Here is a 24,758-nt window from a genome sequence, read left to right as displayed (position 1 = left end):
AATTTCTATGAAATATATAGTACAAAGAAATCTTTAGGAAAAATCCCTACATGATTCAATCCTATAAATCAAACGATTAACATAGGAATATTTTTTCTAATAATTTCCTTTTTGAGAAAAATCCTATAAAAATTCAAACGAATCAAAGTGTTCCAAGTACACATGCCTCCGTTAAGAAGTGGATTTTTATATCAGTTTTGCTATCTGTCGTGTCACGCTACTCAATTTTGCAACTAGAAGTTTCAATTATAAAAAATGCCATCATTTTGTTCAGTCTATGCTAAAAAATGCCATTCGGCATCGTTGTTGTTCGGTCAAAGCCCATTGACGAGGGTAAAGTGACCAAAATATTCTTAGACGCCACTTATCAATATTTCCTCTACAACTCACTATAATCTATGGGTCTTAGTTAAGAAAGAATGATTTTTTTTGCGGGGGAGAAAGAATGAAATTAGAAGGTAAAATAGCTTCACGCGCGAGTGATCGAATCCTCATGTGTCGTTATTTTTTCTTCCGATTTAATTATCTGTATGTTCACAATTAGGACACATAGATTATAGGAAAGTCCTAGCAAGTGGGGTCCTAGGGTATTTTGATCACTTCACCCTGATCAGTGGCCTTCAACCGGATGACAACACATTTTTTTTAAAAGTTTGTTGATTGTTTTTGAGATAGCTCTCCACTTATTTCAAGTGGTAACCGGACGACAACATTGACGAGTGGTATTTTTGAGCACACGCTTAATAAAATGATTACAGTTCATGTAGTTGAAGTTTGTAATAATAAAATTGAGTAGTGTGACACAACCATGGCAAAATTGATAATAAAAAACAAAAAGTACCAATGATCAATGTATTCCAGCGGACACTGACAGTGTGGGCCCACCCTACTCGTCCGTCGTCCCCTTCCCCTCCCATCCCAACTGCAGCTCACACGACACGAGACGCGGACCAACGCCCAGCACACGACACGCCCCCCGCCCCGCCGCGGACCAGCAGCGGCTCCCAGAGAAACCCGCCGGAGCGCGCGGCTTAATGGCGCTCGCGCTCTCCACGCTCCCCTTCGCCCCCTCCACCCCGGCGCCCGCCTCGTTCCGCCCCCGCGGGGCCCACCTCGCCCCCTCCCCCGCCGGCAGGAGCGGCGGCCTCGGCGTCGGGCTCCCCCTCGCGTGCGCGGCGCCGCGGAAGAACCGCGGGCGGAGGCGGCGCGGCGGGGGCCTGGTGGTGTTCGCGGCCGCCGACTACTACGCGACGCTCGGCGTGCAGCGCTCCGCGACCATCAAGGACATCAAGGCCGCCTACCGGAAGCTCGCGCGCCAGGTGTTCGACGCTTGTCCCCCTCCCACTTAAGCCACATCCCTACTCGTTTTATAGGGTTCTATCTATTTAAAAGTAGTGCCATCAGCCTGTCACACTGTCTATTTAAAAGTAGTTCCTTGAATCACACATGATGCATTGTTTTGTTTGGATAAAGTGTGGATAGACGCACCCTAGCGAACTGTATATAACCCTAGCAGTGTTATCCTGGTACTTGCTACAATGGACCAACTTCTCACCCCCTCCTGTAAATTGTGACCCATATTAGTGTCCGTGAATATTGGATATGATATGGTGAATAGTGTTCGAGTCTCATTTTTGTTATACTATCATATCAGTAGCCTCTAGAACTTTGTAGCCGCAACTCACAATGTAACTTAGTCCAATCTCTTTGCTGGCTCAATTTGATTTTGCTCTAGGTCTTTGCGTTTTGGAGTGTTGAATGTTTCGCAATAACCACTCCCTACTTTCTATTTTTGTGCATCTTCGATATTGCACAGGTTCGCTTTTATACATGAAAATCCCTTATTAGTACAGATAATAACACCACTAGGTCTGACAGCTGCTTTGTAATTTTTTAGATGAGAGGTAATTGTTTTTTAGAGGTTGAGTCCTGACACCATTTAGAGGAATTTTGTGTGATATCTTCACAGTTACATCCACATGACCACATCATGGTGTTTCATTAACTTTCTATCATTATAATTTTTCTCACTGCTCCAGCAATGTTGACAGACACTGCAACGTTTAACACTGGAAAGTCTGACTCTCCTACCCAATGGCATCAGCGTGCCATGTAGAAATCACCGGCACCATTGCTTGTTGCTGCCACGCTAGGAGCCTGAATCACGTATTGATGCTTTTAGGGCAAGGCCTAACATCCAATCCAACATTTTTGTCTTCAACCACATGCCATTTACAATAGCTATTTTTGGGGCCGTTGGAGTTGGCTTTGGCCATAGGAGGGGGATCAGATGACATTGCTCGTGAGTTGAGAATAAAGGTAGACCCCCAAAGGTCCTTCTGCTTCACATGAATCTGGCTGAGCAAGGGTGCTGGAATCTGGAATACCATTGGAAGTCTACAAAAGTCTGATTTTGGACTAGGACATGATCTTGTATTGGGATTATAACAGCCCTAAAGCACCCTCCTTGATAGGTTTGAAAAATCTTCATTCATACCTTTTTTTTAGAACATAGACACGGTTGACTTTCATGATTTAAAATTTGGTGTGACATTTATCACGTTCACCAACTGACATGGTTTTGCTCTATTTCTAGGTTTCTCACGCATGATGTATACATTAGATTCAACTTCCATTAAAAACTACTGAGTTTTGACAATTTGTTTCTCTTCTTACTTTGTCTTTACCTTGTAGTATCATCCTGATGTTAATAAAGAACCTGGAGCAACCGACAAGTTCAAAGAGATAAGCTCAGCCTATGAGGTATGCACTACATGGTCCCATAAATATTTTGGCTCCATGTGTTTGTATGCTGTTCTGACTCCTGACTATTCTTAGGATATGTTATGTATGGCCCATTGTGAAAATGTACATAAAACATCCCTCCTAACAGGCCCTCAATGTCTTGATTCATAACTAGCTTTCTTTGTTAAGAGTTCAATTATGAATTATCACCTTACCAAGTGGCAAGTGATGGCTTTTAGCTTTTCTCTGCAACCCAGAAATCAAATATATTTAGGAACAGAGGCACTCACAGAGCAATTTGCACAAAACCTAAAGCACTATTCTAAGTAATGGAGTAGTGGGTGGTTGCAAATCAACCCCCTCATCTAAACTTGCACTTCCACTTTTAGGATAGAGAATATAAAAGCACACATATTCAAAATATTTTGAACTTATGTTTTCGATAATAGTTTGCCATTGTCAGCAAAGTCATTTTATCTACCTTAGAAACATGTTGAGTTTTTATTGTTTACTCAGTCGTCTGTCGCCACTCTATCCATACGCGGTCTCAAATAAAAGATAAAGATTGGTCAGGTAAATTAGTGGAGTAGCTTCTTGAGTTTACCCTTATTGATTCATGTTAAAATGAAAGTATTTCATCCAACTATGAGGTCCTGTGTGCAAAGACTTTACGGAACTTTGTCAATGTCTACTTTGGAGGTACTTGCCGCCCTGGTAAGATTATAGGATATTGACTGCCATAAGAAGATAGGATTCAAAGATCCTACAACGTGATCTTGAGAACCTTGGTTAGGAACATGAATTATTTCCCTGAAGGCCTGAACTACCATAGTGAGTTGGGCGCTTAGGCAAGGTTAATTTATCCAGATTAGGCTATATGACTTGGAAGCTATTTTTTTTAACAAGTTAGCATACTCTGAACCAAGGTTTATGTGGGTATAGTTCTTTGGCTCACCTAGACTAGCAGTATTGGTTTATGTGGGAAATGTCTTATCTGTTATATTTCTTCTCAGTCTTAAGCTATGCCCCCCCCAAACTTACTAATATATATTGCTTCAAGGCACTGAAACTACGGAATGTCTATGTCTCCACTCACACATTTTAGTAATTTGTGTGTATTGTACAAAGTGCTGTGTGCTACAATTCAACCTACTTAGGAATCAATTTGGATGACATTGCCCTATCTGAGTAATGAGTTAATTTGTCTTGCTCCACTGTTTACTAGATTTCATCAATGATTAATGCCGTTTTCATTCCCTTTTTGTCTTCTATTCCATGTTTTGGGGTACTGAATCTCATTATCATCAGGTTCTGTCAGATGATAAGAAGAGGGCATTGTATGACCAATATGGTGAAGCCGGGGTTAAGAGCGCGGTTGGGGGCAACGCTGGAGCTTATACAGTACTGATTTTCAACTCTTTGCTCTAGCATTTACATCACAGTATCTTTAAATTTGATTATATTTCTGTTACTAGAGTTCATTGGCTTGTAAGAATACTAGACTTAAGTAACTACTGCATGCCTTTTCTGCTTAAACAAGGTTTGAATTCTTTCCCATTTCTCTGTGCAGTCGAATCCATTTGATCTGTTTGAGACATTCTTCGGAGCAAGCATGGGTGGTGGTGGTGGCTTTTCTGGTATGGACCAGAGCGCATTTAGGACACGCAGAAGGAGCACTGCTGCTCAGGGTGAAGACATCAGGTTTGTTGTAAGAAGTGTTGAATGAAATAATATTCAGACCCCAGCTGTTTATCTAGTTAAAAAGACTCGCTAGATCTATTAAGACAATATAAGTTAATGAACAATAATTATCATGTTTACTAATCTGCACGAATTTGGTCACAACTGCATACTTTTTAGGTCCGGCATTATTTGCGTTAAAGTAATACTTAAGCATTTATGCTGTGCTGTGGTACTGCATGGAATAAGCGGTTGCCTGTAGACCAATGTATCATTGTTTTTAAGGCGTCCTGCCTTGGACGCTTAGGCGATAAGGCGCCCTGGTAGTGCCTTACAAATATGCCCGCCTTAGGCGCTTAGTCGTCGCCTAGGCGGTAGAGCGGGTGGTGCTCGCCTTACCGCCTTAAAAACAATGCAATGTATAGTATCACTATTATGAAATTATAGTATCACTATTATGAAATTATAGTATCTTTGTTGTCTTATGTTTGTTACGCAACAAATATTGTGGTTGGTGATGCTGGCACATTGCTTGTGGCTGGGGATAGTTTGAGGAAAGAAACCAATATTACTGTTCCACCAGATTCTTCTACAAAGTTGTTATGTAGCTGCAATTTATGACATTTCGTATATATAAAGAATAAATCTAGTGTGAATTCTAGACTTACATAGATTTATTCCATCAGATATGATGTGATTCTAGGGTTCTCAGAGGCAATATTTGGAACAGAAAAAGATATCATATTATCCCATTTGGAGACTTGTGATGCTTGTAGTGGTTCTGGTTCAAAGGTTGGCTCAAAGGCAAAAATATGCTCCACATGTGGTGGGCGAGGGCAAGTAATGCGAACGGAGCAGACACCATTTGGTCTCTTTTCCCAGGTAACCATGGAGCATAAATGTTAAAATCCTTTGTATCATTATTCCAGATCTTAACCATGACTGCATACTGGCAACTGTGTGACAGCTTCATGTAACAATAAATAGCTTTGGCCCTATATTTCATTGCAAGGTAGTGTTACAACAAAACAAAATTTAGACAAAGCAAAGTGAGGTCAAAAGCAAAGAATTGAAAATGAGATGTCATGAAACTAAGGAAAATATACTTGCACTATACACTGGGGTACAAACAAGTTCTCTTTTGTTCTAAGTGAATAAGAAGGGCTGGAAAATTACAGAAATGGAACCTCACGATTTAGAGTAGCAAGCAAGAAAAGGTGAGCAAGAACAGGGGGCTGAAACATATTTACTTCGGAATGCACCTATGAGCTTAGCACCGACGCAAGTTGTGTTCACTCCTGAATTGTTTTGGGTAGAGTTCCTTTTTATTTCAAAAATGAATAATTCTTTTTCAAGAGCGCCTCTAAACCAATTTCAATGGGTTGAATTGAAACAGCCAGAAGATGACATTTTGCACTAATTTAGCATCATGTGGAACATGACAGATCTCATGTTTGTCCATTTATCTTGTCATCCTTGTTTGATGCTAGTTGGTGCTGAGTTATATTGATTCTCTCTTGGACTCTAGTTCAATTTGATTATTTACTGCAATTTGCGATTATTACATAAGAGCTTTTCTTTTTTCTTATTTTGTAGGTTTCTATTTGCCCCACTTGTGTAGGAGAGGGTGAGGTTATTTCAGAGTATTGCAGGAAATGCTCTGGAGAGGGGCGTGTTCGTGTCAGAAAAGAGATCAAAGTAAAAATCCCTCCAGGAGTTAGTAAAGGTAGCACTCTTCGTGTACGTGGTGAAGGTGATGCAGGACCAAAAGGGTAAGCAAAGCAAGATCAAACATAAAGTTTATACTTCGTTCCTCAAACATTTTGAAACAATCGCAAAGTGATCATTGCGGTCTTGGAAATTATGTGGATCTTTTGTATGGTATTGCTGATCGCTTTGCTTAAGTTTACTTGTAGCCTATCTTGCATGTGTTTGGAATTAACTATCATTAAAACACGGTAATTGGGCCATGGAGTATCGCCAATGGCATTCACATAAGATGCACACGTCATTCTTGAATTGCTTTGTTGTCTTTCTGCTAGGCGAGTGGAAGTTTGTGGCCACCAGCCAGCAGCAGATTTTTTTTCTTGAGATCTCGGACTGTGCATGTGTGTTGTGCAGACACTATTTCAATATTATTTCGTATTTGTAGAGGTGTATTGCAAGAATTTATGATTTATAACACCTACAGTTAAGATTAAGAATAACTTTCAGGAAATGTTCAGATTTATTTGTTTGTTATGTGCCTTGCTTTAGCTTTCATGCAATTGTTGTAGTTCCCCATTTTCTGTTTTTTAGTTTTTATATCTTCATTGCGTGGATATCCAAATAAATCCGTGCTGAAACCCTTTTTTCTTGTGGGAAACAGAGGGCCTCCCGGAGATCTTTTTGTCTGCCTTGATGTAGAGGAGCCATCCGATATTAAAAGGGATGGTATCAACTTGTATTCAACTGTGTCGATAAGCTACATTGAAGCTATTTTGGGTACAGTTCAAAAGGTAAATCTTTCTCTTTAGGAGTTTCCTTCTCTTCATGATAATCAATTATGATATTTTCTTTCAGAAATATTTCATTGCCTTTCTTCAGTAAGCACATATTCGGTTGAATGTATGAAGTTCTCACTTTACCTTTTAACTGGTGATTAGAACCAACCCAGCAAGCAAAAATGAGATCTAAACCTTACTAAAGTAAAATAGCTTTATTGCAGTTTTGATGCAACCACCAAATTTCTAGTGGAGGTGTATGTGTTGATCACAACCCAAGTACATGGGAGTTCATTCCCACGTTGCTGTTGCATGTATTTGGCGTATTTCCCTTGGAAACCAAAAAAATTAGTTGACAGCCACCTGACTCACAGTAATCATCAAACAGAAGAACTGATAGTGTTTTAATATTAATGCTAAGCTTAACTATGTCTTGGACTGTTCAGCTCTTATTTTAATGCTATTTTTTCCTGTTTTTTCTGTTAAGATAATTAACTCAAATTACTCAAACTTTAAATCATTGTAAATGAAATGAAAGCAAGGTTTTTCACTCTATTAGTGTGTCATTAACTCATTATACCGACCTAAGCTAAATCCAGAACCAGAGGAGGTGATACTTTGATCTTGACTCGGCGCCACATTTTTTTTTAGCGAATCTGATGCCACATTTTTTTGAGCAAATTTGATGCCACGTTTGCCTGGAAGCAAGTCTGTACTGGCCATGGTTTTGGTTTGTTAACCAAGTTGGCTTGAGCCAGGGCCAATGCTAGAGCTGCTGTTATGCGAGGCCTAGTCAATTCTGTTTTCCTTCAACTGATTAAGTCTTTGTGCCTTCCTTAAACCATGTATGGTTCAGAGCAAAGTGACATGTTGGTGGATGTTTGTTTCAAGTATGATGGCAATATTGTAATGGTTCTTTATCGTTAAAAAACAAATACAGTATGGTGTTGTGTAGTCATTCCTTTTGAAATTTTGTTGCAAGCAGGTCAGAACTGTTGAGGGAACTAGTGAACTTCGAATACCTCCAGGCACCCAACCTGGTGATGTATTGGTCCTAGCGAAGCAAGGTGTTCCATCATTGAATAGGCCATCTATACGCGGTGATCATCTATTCACTGTTAAGGTCTCTATACCCAAACGTATAAGGTGAAAATACACTTCCCCTCTTGAGCCTTTTTATGAAGTATACACTAGTACTCTAGAGCTACATAAGCACTCGATCCTTATTTCTCTGAACTACTGCTATACAGTGGGCGCGAAAAGGAGTTGCTTGAGGAACTTGCATCGTTGAAAAATGGTGGTTTTGCCCGTGCACCGGTGAAGCCAAAACGTAAGCATGCAATATATATGCATAGATTTGATCCTTCCTCTTGTCAGCGGAAAGTTCATTTTAATTTGGATCGTTACCAGCGGAACATTGCTGTGTCCCATCGTTGCTGCTTGATAAGGGAATAAGGAACTTTTGTAGGAGAAATTAAACTCACATGTCTGTGTTGCAGCTGTACATAAAGAGAATGGAAGCCGCGCTGCTCCAGAAGTATCAGATCAACCTGATGATGGGGAGGGTGACTGGTTGAAGAAACTTTCTGATTTTGCTGGGTAAAAATGCTGCACTTGATTTCGTTATACTGCAATTGCTGATGGGTGTTTGGTCTTGTTTACATGTCATCAATGCCAGAGGGCCTTATATCCTTCAGTATATTCTCACTGATCATATGTTGTTACATGTTGTCTGAAAAGATTTGTCGATGTAGAAATTCATGTCCAGTTCATTTTTATTGTACTGAACCTATTAATGATTATACTGATTTTTTATTGGCTCGGTTCTGCAATCAATTGCATTTACGTTATCTCGTGTATTATGTCCTCATGTTGACCAAGTTGATTGTTGAATTCTTTCAGATCCATTGTCAACGGGGCATCCAAGTGGCTGAAGGACAACCTGTAGCCTGTAAATATTTATTGCATGATGCATTCTATTCAACACCAGTCATGGTGTTAACCAATCTGCAATTCTTCAATTAATCGGGATTCGACGAGCTGTTGCATGCATGTGTTCTGTTGAAGAGGCTCATCTTTTACGGTCTGTGGGCTGTGAAGTGGCAACGCAGAGGTTTAGTGTCAACTAATTTTATTGACGCCGTTTTTATTTTTTGAGAGGGATACCCTTGTAAAGCATGAATTTTGCTGTAGTCGCACTTGTATTTCCTAGAGCATGTAACAGTCGTCACGGCCGCAGATATTGAAATCGATGAAGCTACATTCTATGTAAATACATATATATATATTTTTCCGGTAGATCATCTCACAGTACAACATCAGGCTGTGCAAGTGAATATTCTTGTTGCTTCAAATTAAGAATAAACGGGCACCCGTCTCCTCATTCCTCAAGTGCAATTTTTTTGCAATAGAACACAAGATTTGCGGACATAACACAATTCTTTTTTGCATATTCTGTTCTTGTTCGTCTTACTAGGCGTCTCGAATTGCAAAATGGAACCGAAAAAAGACACATGATGTCATCTGAACTTTGAAGGGTGTACAAGCCCTAGTCCTGTGTGGAAGTGGAGCTGAGCTTGAGCAAGATGAGGACGGCGGCCGCCATGGGCAGGGAGACCATGAGCAGCGCCTCGACGATGTTGGGCCGCGTGATATCGGGGAGCAGCACGCTGCCGTACTTCACGGCCGCCGCGCCGCCGATGGACCCGAGCCCCAGCGTCAGCAGGTAGCCGGAGTCATCCTGGTTGAACAACACATGTGAACCAAAGGGAAATCGGTTCAGAAACCAAGCAAATTTCAGTTATAGATTATGTGAATGTAGTGCTACCAGTGTTCCAGGGCGGAATGACTGCCGAACCTGAAGATAAAGATTCTGAGCAGAACACATTTGTTACGGCAGTGTGGGGAGGAGGAGCACTGACCTGCGGGATTGGACCCTTGCTGTCCGGCTCAGCCTCGGCGCCGTTGGTGTCGCGGGACACGCGAGCGCGACCGCCGGCGCGTCTCCTCGCCGAGCGCCGGCAGCTCACGCGGGAGCCGCGCCCCGGCGGCGGGGCTGCGCCGGGGCCGGAGACGGTGGCCCGGGATGGCGCGGCCACCGCGCACGCACCCGCCATGGACACGAGTAGGGCGCGGCAGGAAGCAGAGACGGGAAGGCCTTCCGCGTAGCGCAGCGCCTACGTTCGTTATCCACAGCCGAGACACAGCTTCAGCTGGCAGTTTTTTTTTCCTTTTCTTTTCTTTTCCGTGAGATTGAGCATGCAGTTTTCGTACAAGTACCCGGAAAACTAGGGGGGGTTGATCTTCTGCCCCACGCTTGTTGGAACTTTGGGCATGTTTGCTTCATGCCATAGTGCCCTGCCAATTTTTGCCGAGGGGTCCACCTGTCGTGTCGTGGGTATTTAGGCCCCTCTCAATGCTCCATATTGTACAGGTGCTAAGGCTGCCATGTAGACAAAAAAGATGATGTGGCAAGGTAATTAAAAGGAGAGAGATGGATGCGGTGACCCCAGGAAGAAACAATGCCAAGCGCGGGAACCTAGAAAAAACACTTAAATGAAAGAAGCTCATTAATGTATGGACAACTTTAGTTGCTAAATCATTAAATGAAGAATGCTTAGCAACAAAAAGCTAAGCACCTTTGCATTGGAGACTTTAGTTGCTTAGATTTTTAATGTACTTAGCATCTCATCTTAGCACTAGTGCATTGGAGGAAGTCTTAGGGGCCGCTGTTAGGCCTTGTACAGTGTTGGGTGCTTATGCACCAGTGCTTAGAGAGAGAGAGAGAGTGCTGTTGCATCACAAGAAAATTTTGTCACACAATGAGAGTCCTTCCAGTAGGTGCTTACTTGCTTCAAATGTGTAGCATCCGTGAGGGAAGGAGGGCAGTTAACTTCCGTAAGCACCGGCTGGCATCGAAGCCAAAGCTTGCTTTCGTACCACTTAATAAGCACCTGTGTAAGCATCTGCCGGGAGAAAAATCGTTTTTTTCTCCGAGGCACCTGTGTAAGCGCTTGCGTTGTACATGGCCTTAATGGCTAATCCTAAGGGGTCCACCTGTCGGTGGCCCACGCCGGAGTTTAACGCAGCGGCGCGCGCCGGTGGTCTCCGGCGACCCAAAACATGGCTTGAGCTTTGTGACCATAGTACTCCCTTCGTCTCAAAATATAAGAACGTTTTTAACACTAGTGCGTTGACTTTTTTTGTAGGGCAAGTATAATTATAATGTTTGCGAAGTCAATCATCATATGTTGATCGGTGGCTCCCTCGGCAATAAATAGCTTGTATGCATGCTGCCATGTTATGCTTTGCCTTTGCTTGTTTCAGAGGTTCCGTACCAGCTCTGCCACTCCCTGTTTATTTGAAAACATCAAAACTGTAGATAGCAACTAGAGTTTCTCATTCTTCTTTTGAAATGGAATAGGGCTTGTCACCTTGCTGGAATATGTAGAGTTTACTTTCTTAAGAGAAATGTCAATGCCTACTTGGCATTGACAGTGTGGCTTTATTCATTAGCATTATGCCAAGTTTTCGCTTCACTGCTCTAGCATAGTTTGTAGACACTAACGGCTACTGTTCACAATGAGAGTTAAAGAGGGTCAAGTAACCGAGTAACCAAGCAAAACAGGGTTGAGTAACCGAGTGTCTTTACTTCAGGATCTATGTTTTAACTCTACTAGCAACCAAAGTTCCTTCTCTGATGATTTATTTTTGATTAGGCTAGACTAGAAGGACAATTAGTGGGAGTTAGCAGAGCAAATTAGCAGGTTACCCTTTGGCTCTGTTTCACATGGCACTGGGGTTGTTCTACTGCTTGTAGATTAACATCCAGGTTAACCACTGTTGGCTAGGGCAACATCCCCCCCCCCCCCCCCCCCCCCCCGATTCTTGTTTGATTAGGCGTTCAATTCTGTTTGCACGGTTGCACCTGCTGCATTCTCATTGATGTTGAGATTATGTTGCTTGTTGTTGAATTCGAATGAAGTAGGCAGAGCCATGAACCACTTTGTTGTCACTTATTTTGTTAGTATTTTTCTTTCTCTTGTCTTGTGTTGCTAGAGAAATATAACTTGGTTCTTTGGCTATTGGTTACAGGAGGGAAAGCATATGGGATCTACACGATGTGATGAGGAGATCTATCTGGGTTGGGTTGTCGAGGAAAAGTAGGGAGGGGGAAATCCCCATTTAATAGGTCACCCTCACTGAGTGTTTGCTACAATCTTGTATGTGTAATCATCCCTCCGTAAAATATAAGAGGGTTTAGATCACTAAAGAGTTGAATGGGTAGAGAGTGCCGTCGAGGTCTACATTATTTCACGCGCAGCAGCCAAACATGATTAAAAATTGAGAACTTTGGCACTCGTAATAAAGAGAAACAAAAACAAGGACGAGAGATTAGCAAAGAGGAGGTGGTCAAACTTTTGCTCCATGACACATACAGATGGATGACACACAACTGGGTGCATGTGGGTATACAGATGGAGAGAAAGCGAACTATCGAGGAGGAGGGTTGTTGGAGAGGGAGAGAACTATCAGATGAGAAGAAGATGAATTTCAAGGATGAAGTGTTTAAATAGGCGGGCAATTACCTAGTGCATTGCGTGATGGACCATCTTCCACGAGGGAGAGGATTATCGATTTAGAATATAACACAAAAACATTTATGGAGAGTAAAACACACCATTACTGTAGTCTAGAAACACAAAATCTTTTTTGTTGTTCTATGTGTGTGGGTGGGTGGGTGGGTGGGGAGGGGGGGGCAGGTGCCCCCCTCCCACTAAGTTTGGCCAATTCTCATATTTTTGATGGAAGATTATCACCTATGCGGACATATCCATCTGAGTTTTGATGGAAGATTATCACCTATGCAGATATATCCATCTGAGTTTTGGTGTGTCGACTAATGCAGCAGGACTCTCCCATGCACCACTCTCACGTCTCACAATTTAATTTTGTTCTTAGTCCATCAGATACGATATTGATTACGATGACTTTTATAGGTATACACATACATGAGCGCACTAATTAAACACCTTCCTCAATCCTCATACGAATTTTACTCTCTAGTGCTTTGCCCTAACATCCGCTTTGTCCTGCTTCTCAAATAAATAAATCATGTTCATGTCTGACAGGTTTGTCCATGGAAGCGAACTACCCTACAATAGCATCAAACGCGACGATCTTCTCGGTAACATGCTTAATAAAATGCACATTCGTCAACTCGTACGATGTCATGCCAACTAGTTCTCGGTAAAGCGCACATATATTTTGAGTAATTTTATCTTTTTTTGTACAGAGCTCCTCAGATGTCATTTGACTACCAAAATTTACAAGCCTCTCTAACATTTGTTGATGATTATTCTCACAGAGTTTTAGGTTTTCTCGAAATGTTTTGATATGTTTTTTTGTATGGGTGCACCGTGAGTGTGCCAAGGGTGGGTGTAGAAAAACCACTTTCGGGTAGGTATCATCGACCCTGTGACTCTAGAGGCAATTGCATGCAGGGAAGCTCTAGCCCTTGCAGATGATCTTCTTCTTCTTCTTCAATACTTCATCATTTCTTCAGACTCCAAGCAAGCAGGTGGTGGAAGATATCGCAAGAGGAAATCAGGGTCGCTATATATGGTCCCATGATCACAGAGATAAACCTTCGAGCTGCAACGTTTAACTACAATTTGATTTTTGATTTTTGAAGGCCGTGCCGTTAACGGCAAGCTTATAGTCTAGAAAGGCACTCTCACAATCTTGGTCCGGGACGCCATATGTGGTTGGCTCAACCCCATGCATGCTCTGATTTGTATCCCATCTTATACGTACGGACTATAATCAATAAAGCTAATTTGCTTTTTCCTCAATAAAATAAAATAAATAAATCAATTTCCATGCATCTCAACTGACGGTACTGCATGAGTGGACTAGCTAATTAAGGAGAGACGAGTGTAGTGTGTTGGGGTGAGCCAAATGGGATGCGCTGGGCCGCGTGTGACCAGCAGCGTTGCGTGTGGTTACTTGTACTTTTTGGTCACCGAGACGAGACCCACGGAGATGAGTATGAATGAATCGAGAAGAATCTGACTTCACTCATCCACTTTCCTCTCTCCCTTCACCTACTGCTCCTTCTTCCTCTCACCCGGATTACCCCTCTGTAGCGAGTGTGATCGGTCGGTCGATCCACCTAGCTAGGGTCATCCATCCAGTGTCACCTTAATTAGGTCAACGCACTTCACTCCGTCTCCATGGCGTGGCCGTGGCGGGTGCCGCATAAGCTGTGAGGAGGACCGGAGGGAGAGATGTTGCCGACGGCTGAGGAGGCGGCGCTGCCGCTAGACGATGACAACCTGCTCTGCGAGATCCTCCTCCGCCTCCGGCCGCTGCCGTCCTCGCTCCCGCGCGCCTCCGCCGTCTGCAAGCGATGGCGCTGCCTCGCCTCCGGTCCAGCCTTCTCCCGCCGCTTCCGCCCCGACCACCGCCGCAGCCCTCCGCTCCTCGGCTTCTTCAACGGCGCTATTCCCGAGCTCTCCTTCAAACCTGCTACTCTGGAGGACGCCCCCGATCGTGTTCCGCCCGGGCGCTTCTTCTTGCGGTCGCAGATTTACCTCGGACTCATGTGCTCGGGTGCCGCCATGGCCTGGTATTAGGCGAGGACTGGTACGACCTCGTGGTGTGGGACCCCGTCACCGGCCAGCAGCACCGCCTAGACTATCCCCGGACCCGGAGTTCGATCCGACCAAATCCTTGGTCAATGGGGCGGTGCTCAGCTCTGCTGCGACTGCGGGAGACGTCCGCTACTTTCAGGTTGTTTTGTTGGTACTCCTTCCGTCTAGGTGAGTAGTTGTGCACCGTGATCAAGAAGAAGGAAAAAAACGAGAGAATTTAATGTTTATTTGCTAATTAATAGTATTGCATGCAATGAACTAATCACTGCATGTTATATTTGGTAGTCTCAAGTCATTAAAATCATGCACATCCCACATATCTTATTGGTTGATATGTTAAGAAACAAGAAATGAGGTAGAAGTTAATGCACCGCGCCTAAGTGTTTTAAAATTATTTAGTTTTCGTAAGATGACTTATACACCTATACGGAGGGAGTAGTGCGAGATCACCAAAGAAAGTTGCTCGCCCGTGTTTACTCGTGACACATTAGGGTGTGGGGTGCTCTAATGTCAAAACCAATTCCATCCGGGTTTGCTGTGGGCCCCCTTGACTCCAGGGTTATTCGTGAGCCTGCTGTGCTAGTTGGGGATTCCCTTTACTGGATACTCGTCGGTACTACTATGTTCAATCTCCTTGAGTTCGATTTGAAGATGGAGAGGCTAGCCCTCATACGGATGCCAGCAGATAAGTCTTATGATGCAGCATTTCCGAATAATAGTCCTCACGGCCGCTTTACGATCATTCAGGCAGAGGCTGATGGGCTGGGTTTACTCTCCGTGTCAGGCTTAACCGCCCAATTATGAAAGAGGAAGGCCGATTGTGATAGTGTTGCATCATGGGGTGTGGAAAGAAGTGTTGAACTGGACAAGTGCCTCTCCATCGACCTCGATTCAGAGGGTTACTTAATCATACAAGGGTACGCTGAGGCCAATGATTCCTGTAGGAGCCTCTTCACGGTCAAGCTTGAGCCATTGCGGTGCAAGAAACTTTTCGACACCAACGAAAAGAAAAGCTACTAGCTGTTAGAGTTATAATATAAGTCATGTATCCCTTTGTATTTTTTCCGTTATATAAGGAATTTCTTGCATATGTTCCACACTTGTATATGTATATATATACCGGCCTATGGCTTCATGAAAATACAAGTTGCTTATTCCTAATATGGTATTAGAGCTAGGTCAACTTTTTGCACGCTGCAACTCGTGCTATTGATCCGTCTCTCCTCCCCGATCGAAGGCGCCGGCCTCGATCTCCCGGAGTCTCTCGATCTGATCGATCGAGTCCGGCTTGTCTTGCTCCCGCTCGAAGCCAGCGCCCGCCCGCCCCGATCCAGTCGCTCGTTCCGCCAGCGGACGCCCGATCCAGTTGCAGAGATCGAGTCCGGCTTGTCTTGCTCCCGCTCGAAGCCAGCGCCTTCCACCAGCGGACGCCCGATCCAGTCGCCAGCGCCCGCCCGCCCAGTCGCCAGCGCCCGCCCGATCCCGATCCAGTCGCCAGCGCCCGCCCGCCCGATCTGGTCGCCCAATCCAGTCGCCCGCCCGCCCTGAAGTCGCTACTCCCCACTCGCGTCTGATTCCACTGCCGGTGGTCTGCTGTTCCCGATTCTGCTGTCGCTGGTGCTCTCGTTGGATCTCAAAAAAAATGTCTGCTGCATCGGGCTATGTTGCTGTCCCTCGCTGTCCGGTGATCTTTGATGGTACTAACTACACCGAGTTCACTGGCTTTATGCGCATTCACATGCGTGGCATCCGTCTCTGGGGTGTTCTTTCTGGCGAGGTCTGCTGTCCGCCACGTCCAGATCCTCCGGTGGCCCCTACTCCGCCGACTCCATCAGTTCTTCCTACGGATGCTAATCAGGCCGCCAAGGATGCGGCTAAGCTTGCTGATGAGGCTGCTGATCGTGCTTATGATGAGAGGGTTTTGGCTTATGAGGAGGCTCTTTAGACGTATCATGGTGCTTTGTCTGTTTACACCCAGTGGCTTGATGATGATGCTCGTGCTGCAGCTGTTCTCACTGCTAGTGTTCTGCCTCAGTTTGCTTCTGAGTTTCTGGGTCTTCCTACTGTCTTTGAGATGTGGACCCGTCTTCGTCAGCGCTATCAGCCCTCTGGTGATGCCTTATACCTTTCTGTGGTCCGTCAGGAGCATGCTCTTCAGCAGGGTGACTCTAATGTTGATGACTTCTATGCACAGAGTTCTGCTATCTGGCGCCAGCTTGATTCTCTCCGCAGTGCCGGTTGTCGTACTTGCCCCTGTTGCCAGGCTGTCCAGGCCAATTTGGAGTTTCATCGCGTCTACGAGTTCCTTTCTTGGCTCCGTAAGGAGTTTGAGCCCCGGCGTGCTTAGTTGTTTGCTCGTGGCCGTATTTCTCTCATGGAGGCGCTTTCTGAGATTCGTGCTGAGGAGACTCGTTTATGTGGTGCTGGTTTGCTGGAGGTTCCCTCTGTGCTCGCTACTCGGTCTTCTTCCACGCCACCTGCTGCACCGACCCCTTCTTGCTTGAGTGCTCCGTCGCTCTTGCCCACTCCTTCTGGAGGCTCAGGTCGCCCCCGTCCACATTGCGATTACTGCAACAATGATGGTCATATTGAGTCCCAGTGCTACACGAAGAGGAAACACCTGCGCAAGATGCGATCATCATCTTTAGGGACTTCGTCATCTACCTCGACAGCTTCAGCCATTGCTTTGACTGAGCAGGATATTCTGAGACTTAAGCGTCTGCTCGCGGCTTCAGGTTCTTCCTCGACGGGTATTGCTGGTTTTGTGACTGATGCTTCCCGCACTGAGCAACCGCCCTCTACACAGTCAGGTACATCCCCATGGGTTCTGGACTCTGGAGCTTCTTTTCATATGTCTTCTCATTCTTCCACTTTGTCCTCTCTTCAATCGCTGGCTTCTCCTGTTCATGTCTTCACTGCTGATGGTACTCCGCTTTCTGTTGCTAGTAGAGGCGATCTTACCACTCCTTCTTATTCTGTTCCTGATGTTGCTCATGTTCCTCGACTTACCATGAATCTGTTTTCTGCTGGTCAACTTACTGATTCTGGTTGTCGCATCATCCTTGACGTTGACTCTTGTTCTGTCCAGGACCGTCGCACGCACACTCTGGTTGGGGCTGGCCCTCGCCGCCGTGATTCTCAGGGTCTTTGGGAGTTGGACTGGCTTCATGTTCCTTCCGCTGCCACCACCATCGCCAGTTCCTCCGCTTCAGTCGCCATCATATTATTTTCATAGATGATTTCTCTCGTTACACATGGCTTTATTTCATGACTTCTCGTAGTGAGGTGTTGTCTATTTATAAACGTTTTGCTGCCATGGTTCATACTCAGTTCTCTTCACCCATTCGTGTTTTTCGTGCTGACTCCGCTAGCGAGTATATCTCTAAGATGTTGCGTGGTGTTCTTGCTGAGCAAGGAACTCTCTCTCTCAATTCTCATGTCCTGGTGCTCATGCTCAGAATGGTGTGGCTGAGCGAAAGCATCGACATCTTCTTGAGACGGCTCGTGCATTGATGATTGCTGCCTCTCTCCCGCCTCATTTTTGGGCTGAGGCCGTCTCCACCTCCACCTATCTTATCAATATACAGCCTTCCGCTGCTCTACAGGGTGGTGTTCCTTTCGAGCGTCTTTTTGATCGTTCTCCCGATTATTCGATGCTTCGCTTGTTTGGTTGTGTTTGTTATGTTCTTCTTGCCCCTCGCGAACGCACCAAACTGACCGCTCAGTCTGTTGAGTGTGTCTTCTTAGGCTACAGTGATGAGCATAAGGGCTATCGTTGTTGGGATCCTATCGGTCGTCGGATGCGTATCTCTTGTGACGTGACTTTTGATGAGTCTCGTCCCTTCTACCCACGCCCATCTTCCTTGATTTTTTCAGTGGAGGATATCTCTTTCCTCACTTTTCCTGACTCACCTATCACCCCCGTCGCGCCTGTGCCTATTCGTTCCACTCCCTCTGCTTCTCCACCTCTAGTCGATTTGCAGCCACCATCTTCTCCGGTCTCCTCGCCTAGCATGTCATCGGATTCTACACCTTCATCTCCGGTGACTTCTTCGTCGCCACCCCCCAATTCTACCTTGGCGATTCCTCCTTCTATTGTTCCATCTTTTCCTCAGCATTACACTCGTCGTTCACGACCTGTGGATGCCTTATTGGACGAGTTGTCATCTTCCTCTCAGCCTCCTTATGGCTTGCATTCTCGTCCTCGTCCGCCTGTTGATCGCTTTGGATTTCCCACCGCTGGTGCTGCTGTTCTTGAGCTGACTTCTTATCGTCAGGCTGTTGTTCATCCTGAATGGCAGTTTGCGATGGCAGAGGAGATTGCTGCTCTTGAACGCACCGGTACCCGGGATCTTGTTTCTCTTCCTCCCGGAGTCCGTCCCATCACTTGTAAGTGGGTCTACAAGGTTAAGACTTGCTCCGATGGTTCTCTTGAGCGTCACAAAGCTCGTTTTGTGGCTCGTGGTTTTCAGCAGGAGCACGGTCGTGATTATGACGAGACTTTTGCTCCTGTGGCCCATATGACCACTATTCGTACACTTCTTGTCGTTGCCTCTGCACGCCACTGGTCTATATCTCAGCTTGATGTTAAGAATGCTTTTCTTAATGGTGAGCTGCGTGAGGAGGTGTACATGCAGCCACCACCTGGGTATTCTGTTCCTGATGGCATGGTATGTCGTCTTCGTCGCTCTCTCTATGGCCTTAAGCAAGCCCCCCGCGCCTGGTTTGAGCATTTTGCCTCTGTGGTCACTATTGCTGGTTTTTCAGCAAGTGCTCATGATCCAGCATTATTTATTCACCTTTCTCCTCGTGGTCGGACTCTTCTTCTTCTCTATGTTGATGACATGATCATCACTGGGGATGACCCCGAGTATATTGCCTTTGTAAAGGCACGTCTTAGTGAGCAGTTTCTTATGTCTGATCTTGGACCTCTTCGCTACTTTCTTGGGATTGAAGTCTCTTCTACCTCTGATGGCTTTTTTATATCCCAGGAAAAGTATATCCAGGATCTTCTTGCTCGTGCTGCTCTTACTGACGAGCGCATTGTTGAGACTCCTATGGAGCTCAATGTTCACCTCCGTGCTACTGATGGTGATCCTCTCCCTGACCCGACGCGTTATCGTCATCTCGTTGGCAGTCTTGTCTATCTAGCTGTCACTCGTCCGGACATCTCTTATCCGGTTCATATTCTGAGTCAGTTTGTCTCTGCTCCCACATCGGTTCACTATAGTCATCTCCTTCGTGTTCTCCGATATCTTCGGGGCACGATCTCTCACCGTCTATTCTTTCCTAGCTCCAGTTCTTTACAGCTTCAGGCCTATTCGGATGCTACGTGGGCTAGTGATCCTTCCGATCGCCGTTCACTTTCTGCTTACTGTGTTTTTCTTGGCGGTTCTCTCATTACCTGGAAGACGAAGAAACAGATTGCAGTTTCTCGTTCGAGTGCTGAGGCTGAGTTGCGAGCCATGGCTCTTTTGACGGCAGAGGTGACTTGGTTACGGTGGTTACTTCAGGATTTTGGTGTTTCTGTCACTACACCGACTCCGCTCCTATCTGACAATACATGTGCTATTAGCATTGCGCGCGATCCTGTGAAGCATGAGCTCATCAAGCATATTGGTGTTGATGCTTTCTATGTGCGCGCTGGTGTGCAGGATCAGGTTATTGCTCTTCAGTATGTGCCTTCTGAGTTACAGTTGGCGGATTTCCTGACGAAGGCCCAGACTAGAGCACAACATGGCTTTTATCTCTCCAAACTCAGTGTTGTTCATCCACCATGAGTTTGAGGGGGGTGTTAGAGTTATAATATAAGTCATGTACCTCTTTGTGTTTTTCCCGTTGTATAAGGGGTTTCCTGCATATGTTCCACACCTGTACATGTATATATACTGGCCTATGGCCTCATGGGAATACAAGTTGCTTATTCCTAACACTATCGACCATTTGAAACTGTCTATGCTGCAGGTAATTAATAGCATGCCTACACACTGTCGGTATAACAAAACCAGGTTACTCCTTTCATGTTAATTGATTGGTGGAATGCCTTTCCCATCCTTTCATGTTAAGCTAATAATTTTAAATAGTGTTGCATCAGTTATTCTTTTGCTGCTTCATGATCTCTCCAAACCATACCAATTTTGTTCTGTCCCAATATATGGTTGTGTGGTTGTGTTTATGTAAAATTCTTATGATCTAGAAAAATAGTATTAGTTTTTGATATCCTACTTAGCTCATGCCACCAGTTCTGTTCCTGTGGTTGAAAAAATTCTTTATATATAATTGAAGTAAATTTCATTGTTGTCTACCCGTTGACATATGCAAGAAATGTATAATGGTAGTGCTAGTGCATATAGATGCAGTGCAGTTTTTCTAAATCAATGAGGCGATGTGATGGCATAATTCTGATGTATTGTCCATAAATATGATGCCAAGTTGTTTCTAATATTCTCACATTTTCATTAAGATTACCATTGGACAATGTGGTTCAAGTCAGAGCTAGGATCTGTATGCCTTCTCGTCGTCAATGCGAAATTCCAAAATATTTAAAAACCACTTTATTTTTTGTTGGCAATGAGAGGCAGACTAGTATATAATAATTTAATTTGATTTAACCTGAGAGGCAACCTGTCTGGCAAGTAGTTTCAAGCATCGAATTGCAAACGAGTACCGCTTGTTTCTTTTCCTTCCGATTTCCATCTTCCCCATTATAGTTGGATTTCATTCATTCTACACATATACAACTATAATCATACAATCAAAGCAAAACAATCTCCGCCGAGTTGGCAGATGCCCACCCATCGGTGATCACTATGGTCTGCTCATGTCGTGAAATGCCTAGGGATGCCCACTAGCCAGCAATGGCCTGGATTGTGCCACCTCACTGATCCGTGGCACCATGGTGTCCTTGTCCTCTCCACCATGCCTTCTTCAAGACCATACCATCTCTATATACACTAGAGGTACCTATCCACATGTGGGGTGCGCGTGCGACTTAGGACTTGGGAACGATGGGCCGGGGGAAGGGGAAGTAGGTCGACAGACGGCCGATTCTCAGGCGCTCCACTGACACGTATGTCACTATCTGCTTGCTTGATGGTGCGTACCCAAAGTTTGTATTAGTAACCAATTAATCTGCTGGCGCTCCACTGACACATAACGCTGCATATGCTGTGGCGGAGCTTGATAAAAGAATCTAATCTAAGGTTGCTCAAAAAATATTTTGCAACTTGATTCAAGGCTGGGGGCCAATGCCCCCCCCCCCCCAATCCAAAGACTCTTTCACAACTTTGAAGACGACGGAGAAAATCCGTTGAGTTCGGCGGGGGGATGTACTTCCTGGCCGCGGTGGAATTGGACTGCGCCTGGGGACGAGGGCCCTTTTATATGCATCTCAATTCCAACAAGTTCAAGTGGATAGCGAGTTTTCACACATGCAAGCAAACTCTCAGATATACACTAACAGTGAGAAAGACCATGCCGTGAGAGTCCTCAAGAGGTTGGGTCTGAAGGTCTGCTTTGATGCAATCTTCTACTTCGAGACTCTGAACAAGTAGTTCCTGACGCAGCCACGGGACAAGGCCGCCACCCCTGAGATCTTTGACATTGGGACATTTGGCCCGATCAGGTGGCAGGGTCGACAAGCTAGCTAGGACCCCCGTCCAGTGCAAGCTAAACATCAAGGCCATGAAGACAACCCTAGAAATGTCCAACGCCGACCCCTCCAAGGCGGCGTGTCTGTCATCTTGCAACATTTTGGTCGATTTTCACATCATTCCAACCAACAAGGTGAAGATCTGGGTGGTGACCTCAAAAAGCATACCCATTGAAACATACTTTGACAAGATTATTATTGAAACAAAAAAAACATGCCAATACATCAGAGCTTATATGTGCACACGAATTCATGTTAATTATTCATGAAGTGACTTTACATCACCGATAGGAAGTGCGGCTGGCTGCAACCCACCTCTAGCCAACTTGGTAGTACACTATTCCATAGGTCCAATGAATGCAAAGGTATAAGGGCAGCAAGCAGATAAAAGGATCAAATAAAAACACAAGAGGAAGTAATCACTTGTAATATTAATGGTTCGGTTCATTACATCCCTTTGAGCATGTCGTGGAACCAATATGTATGGTTCTAGCTTTGATCCCATTGAGAAACTACATGTTTACAGATCTCCTTATTTTGACCCCATTATTTTATAGTCCAGTCTTCAATAGTTAAGTTAACAACAACATCAAGGAGGGAGTGTACCTCCCTTTTGCATTTGAATCAGTTGAAACGATTAAACCTCTCCGCAAACAAAATCTGCAAAGCATGTATCAAACATTTTAGAGTAAGACGATAATAAAGGACCTAACTTCACACAATCTGAAAAAGGCTCAATTCAATTTTTTCAATAGTTGATAATGTTTTCCATGAGAAGTTGTATGGTGTAGGCCTGACTAAAACTACACACCCTAACTAGTACATAGTAGTAATTGTACCTGTAACCTATACTCTTTCTATTTGTATATGCCTACAAATTTATGCACTTCCGGCAGTAAGTGATATTAACCTGGTAAGTATCCCATTTACCATTTACCAACCCCATTTCTATCATAGCTCTAGAAGCTTTGGACCTGAATACACCTTTGTTTGACCACTATGAGGACTTTCAAACACTTTTTGTTCGCCTAGTCAGCACCTTAATTAGAACACAATCAACATCTTTAACACATCGAGAAATGCATATCCGGATCTTACACTATATAGGTAGTGACTTCGTTATTCTAGTAAATGCATATCCTAGATAGATAGGAAAGCGCCACGCGTTGCCCGCAGAAGCGGTGGGCTAACCAGCATTACTAACCTCTTTAAAAGCAAATAAGGTTAAAGAAGTATACACCTAAATAACTAATCATGCATATACACAAATAGATATGGAATCTAAACATTTTGTTTACGACAGCATGAGCTTCCCATGTAAAGCGGCTTCTAATGTAAGGCAGCTATGTGAGACTCTAGTTTTTCATGTTTGCTAGTTACCTATGGTTTTTAGACAAACAAAAATAAATAGGTGTTCCTTTACGAAAAGGTTGCATACCATAAACTGTGAAATAAGCTGAGTGCCTCGTTTACGGTGGAGTTCGATGTAGCCCGAATGGGGTCCTTTTCAGAGATAATCGAGCGTTTGCTTTATGGAATTTTAGTTCATTTTTAATTTCACATTGCCCATGGTCGGCGTGTAATAAGGTTGTAGATGCTCTCGCGCTGCTTTCAGATAATTCATTGAGGGCTGGGTTCCTTGGTGTCACAGTTCCTTAGCTGAGTCTCCATGTTTAGACTGATAATTTTTACTATCCAGGCTTGCCAAAAATAAAAAATCTGTTCCGAGATAATCAGCGAGGAATAGGAAAAATGGTATGCGCCGCTTTTTTCTTGTCAGTCATGCGGATTAATCAGTTATAGATCAGGACAAACACTTGTTAGAAAGTAATAGTACAGCTGCAACTACCCTGATCATAATTACAAGTAGCATACAGTTTTCAAAGGTACAGTACTAGTACTGGCACAAATATCTATCTACTACTCGAGAACCTAATTGTGTATGCTACACTGCTAGTTAGTGCGTCGCTGTATGGGAAACACACAAACCATACGTCTCAATCAGTCACTACAAAAGGACAATGTCCTAATCAAATATGGAGCATCAGCCCCATGCCGTATGGCCCGATGATGTTCCTAACTTTGCTCAGTTCTTGGTTGCCAGCGACCGTGCTGGACAAGCCGTTTAATGGAACTAGATGACACCCCGCGTGTTGCGGCGGGAATTTGTAGAAAGCGATTATAATATAAAATCTTAAGGGGAAGTAATATCTAAATCTAAAAGGTAATATAGTTATAGAAAAATATGTAGGTTGAGAATCACAAACACTAAGACCTCAAATGCATGTCTTATTAATTTCTACTCGCAATGAGCAAAGTATTAGCGAGTAGAAACTACCAACTACCTAAACATAACAATATCATGCATGAACTACACAAATTAGATGCTACAGTTCTTTCATAGCAGTCGTGTGTGTGTGTGTTTTTTTTGCGAGGGATAGAAGCCACGTTTGTTGACCAACTATGAGGATGCAAGGTAATATCAGAGTGATGCTTCACGGGTATGGTAATGCAAGATTGTTCAATAATGTGAGTAACTTCTGC

The 24,758-nt window shown here is 44.3% G+C and overlaps 2 protein-coding genes across 2 annotated transcripts; one reads left to right on the top strand and one right to left on the bottom strand.

The window, feature by feature from the left end:
* Window positions 1–920: 920 nt before the first annotated feature.
* On the top strand, window positions 921–9,224 carry LOC125515254 (Molecular chaperone Hsp40/DnaJ family protein). The gene is made up of 11 exons (XM_048680692.2): window positions 921–1,319; window positions 2,695–2,763; window positions 4,054–4,146; window positions 4,316–4,446; window positions 5,112–5,307; window positions 6,022–6,197; window positions 6,794–6,923; window positions 7,894–8,054; window positions 8,159–8,238; window positions 8,408–8,507; window positions 8,811–9,224. Exons 1-11 carry the CDS (start codon window positions 1,035–1,037, stop codon window positions 8,854–8,856), a joined length of 1,467 nt encoding a protein of 488 aa, XP_048536649.1. The 5' UTR covers window positions 921–1,034; the 3' UTR covers window positions 8,857–9,224.
* A 40-nt stretch (window positions 9,225–9,264) lies between these two features.
* On the bottom strand, window positions 9,265–10,150 carry LOC125515260 (homoserine O-acetyltransferase). The gene is made up of 2 exons (XM_048680697.2): window positions 9,830–10,150; window positions 9,265–9,648 (listed from the first exon to the last, which is right to left on the bottom strand). Exons 1-2 carry the CDS (start codon window positions 10,022–10,024, stop codon window positions 9,457–9,459), a joined length of 387 nt encoding a protein of 128 aa, XP_048536654.1. The 5' UTR covers window positions 10,025–10,150; the 3' UTR covers window positions 9,265–9,456.
* Window positions 10,151–24,758: the final 14,608 nt, after the last annotated feature.

Source organism: Triticum urartu, chromosome 6A (genome assembly GCF_056163025.1).
Source record: "Triticum urartu cultivar PI428250 chromosome 6A, HENAU_Tu73, whole genome shotgun sequence".
Classification (NCBI taxonomy): Eukaryota; Viridiplantae; Streptophyta; class Magnoliopsida; order Poales; family Poaceae; genus Triticum; species Triticum urartu.
Note: the sequence above shows the minus strand (reverse complement) of the source record. Positions and strands in the feature narration are given on the sequence as shown.